At 38.3% G+C, this 831-nt stretch overlaps 1 protein-coding gene across 3 annotated transcripts in view; it reads right to left on the bottom strand.

The window, feature by feature from the left end:
- The window catches only part of LOC123096561 (protein ZINC INDUCED FACILITATOR-LIKE 1), an 8572-nt gene that overhangs the window by 1340 nt on the left and 6401 nt on the right, over positions 1-831 (bottom strand). For all 3 annotated transcript variants that reach the window (XM_044518331.1, XM_044518332.1, XM_044518330.1), the window contains exons 12-13: positions 396-481; positions 201-308 (exon numbers count right to left, since the gene is read on the bottom strand). In XM_044518331.1, coding sequence (XP_044374266.1) covers positions 201-308; positions 396-481 — 194 coding nt within the window. The remainder of the gene's footprint in view (positions 1-200; positions 309-395; positions 482-831) is intronic.

Raw genomic sequence — 831 nt, 5'->3', positions numbered from 1 at the left:
TTAGTTACTGCAATAGACAGGTAGTATAAAGATCCAGTTTATCCAAAAAAAAGAAAGAGAAAACTATAACTCCTAAGTGGTGGCAAAACACTACTGCTGATTTTAAAAAGTAACATAGTTGTCATCCATGATTTATGTACTAGGTCAATCTTCAAACTTTAGGTAACAAGGATTCTAAAGTGGGATCAAAGAATACTCACACCAAGATTATTTTTTATGACTGATGCAATATTCAGTACGATTGATAATCCAGGTCCTGAGAGGTATGTCATATAGGGGTAGGCAAAGAGAATAGGTATGCACAGAACCTGCAAGGTCAATCACAATAGTTCAGACATGCAGCCAGAAGGGAATAACTTCAGTAATTAAACAATAGGATAGCAGCTTGCACCCACAGCTGCGATCTGAGAAGATTTGATCGGTCCAAGAACTTTAATGATGGATGGGTACATAAATAGTTGATACACAAGAAGACTGGCACCTGAAATTGAGAAGGTAGAATACTCTGTTGTTATCACAAATACTAGTGTACAAAGTACGAAAGAACTGCAAACAATGGAAGTGGATTAAGGACATAATTGGCAGAGTTTATTCAGCTTCTGGGGTATGTTGGCTATGGCTAACAATTGTTTTCGAGTCACCAAATCCCAACCAGCTCAAGTTAATCAACACATGATATGTGCTTCACAAAGGGAACCAACATCAAAAGTCTGGAATACTGCCTGCCTAGAAAATCTGGCGGCTACTTGAGCTGTTGGCATATTTGGACACAGAGGATTAGGGGTATTCAAACTTGGGTTTTCGAGTCTACAATTTGTGTGTTTACTCAGT

This window comes from Triticum aestivum, chromosome 4D (genome assembly GCF_018294505.1).
Source record: "Triticum aestivum cultivar Chinese Spring chromosome 4D, IWGSC CS RefSeq v2.1, whole genome shotgun sequence".
In the NCBI taxonomy this organism is placed as follows: Eukaryota; Viridiplantae; Streptophyta; class Magnoliopsida; order Poales; family Poaceae; genus Triticum; species Triticum aestivum.
The sequence above is the reverse complement of the archived record's forward strand: the minus strand, read 5'-3'. Positions and strand labels throughout refer to the sequence as shown.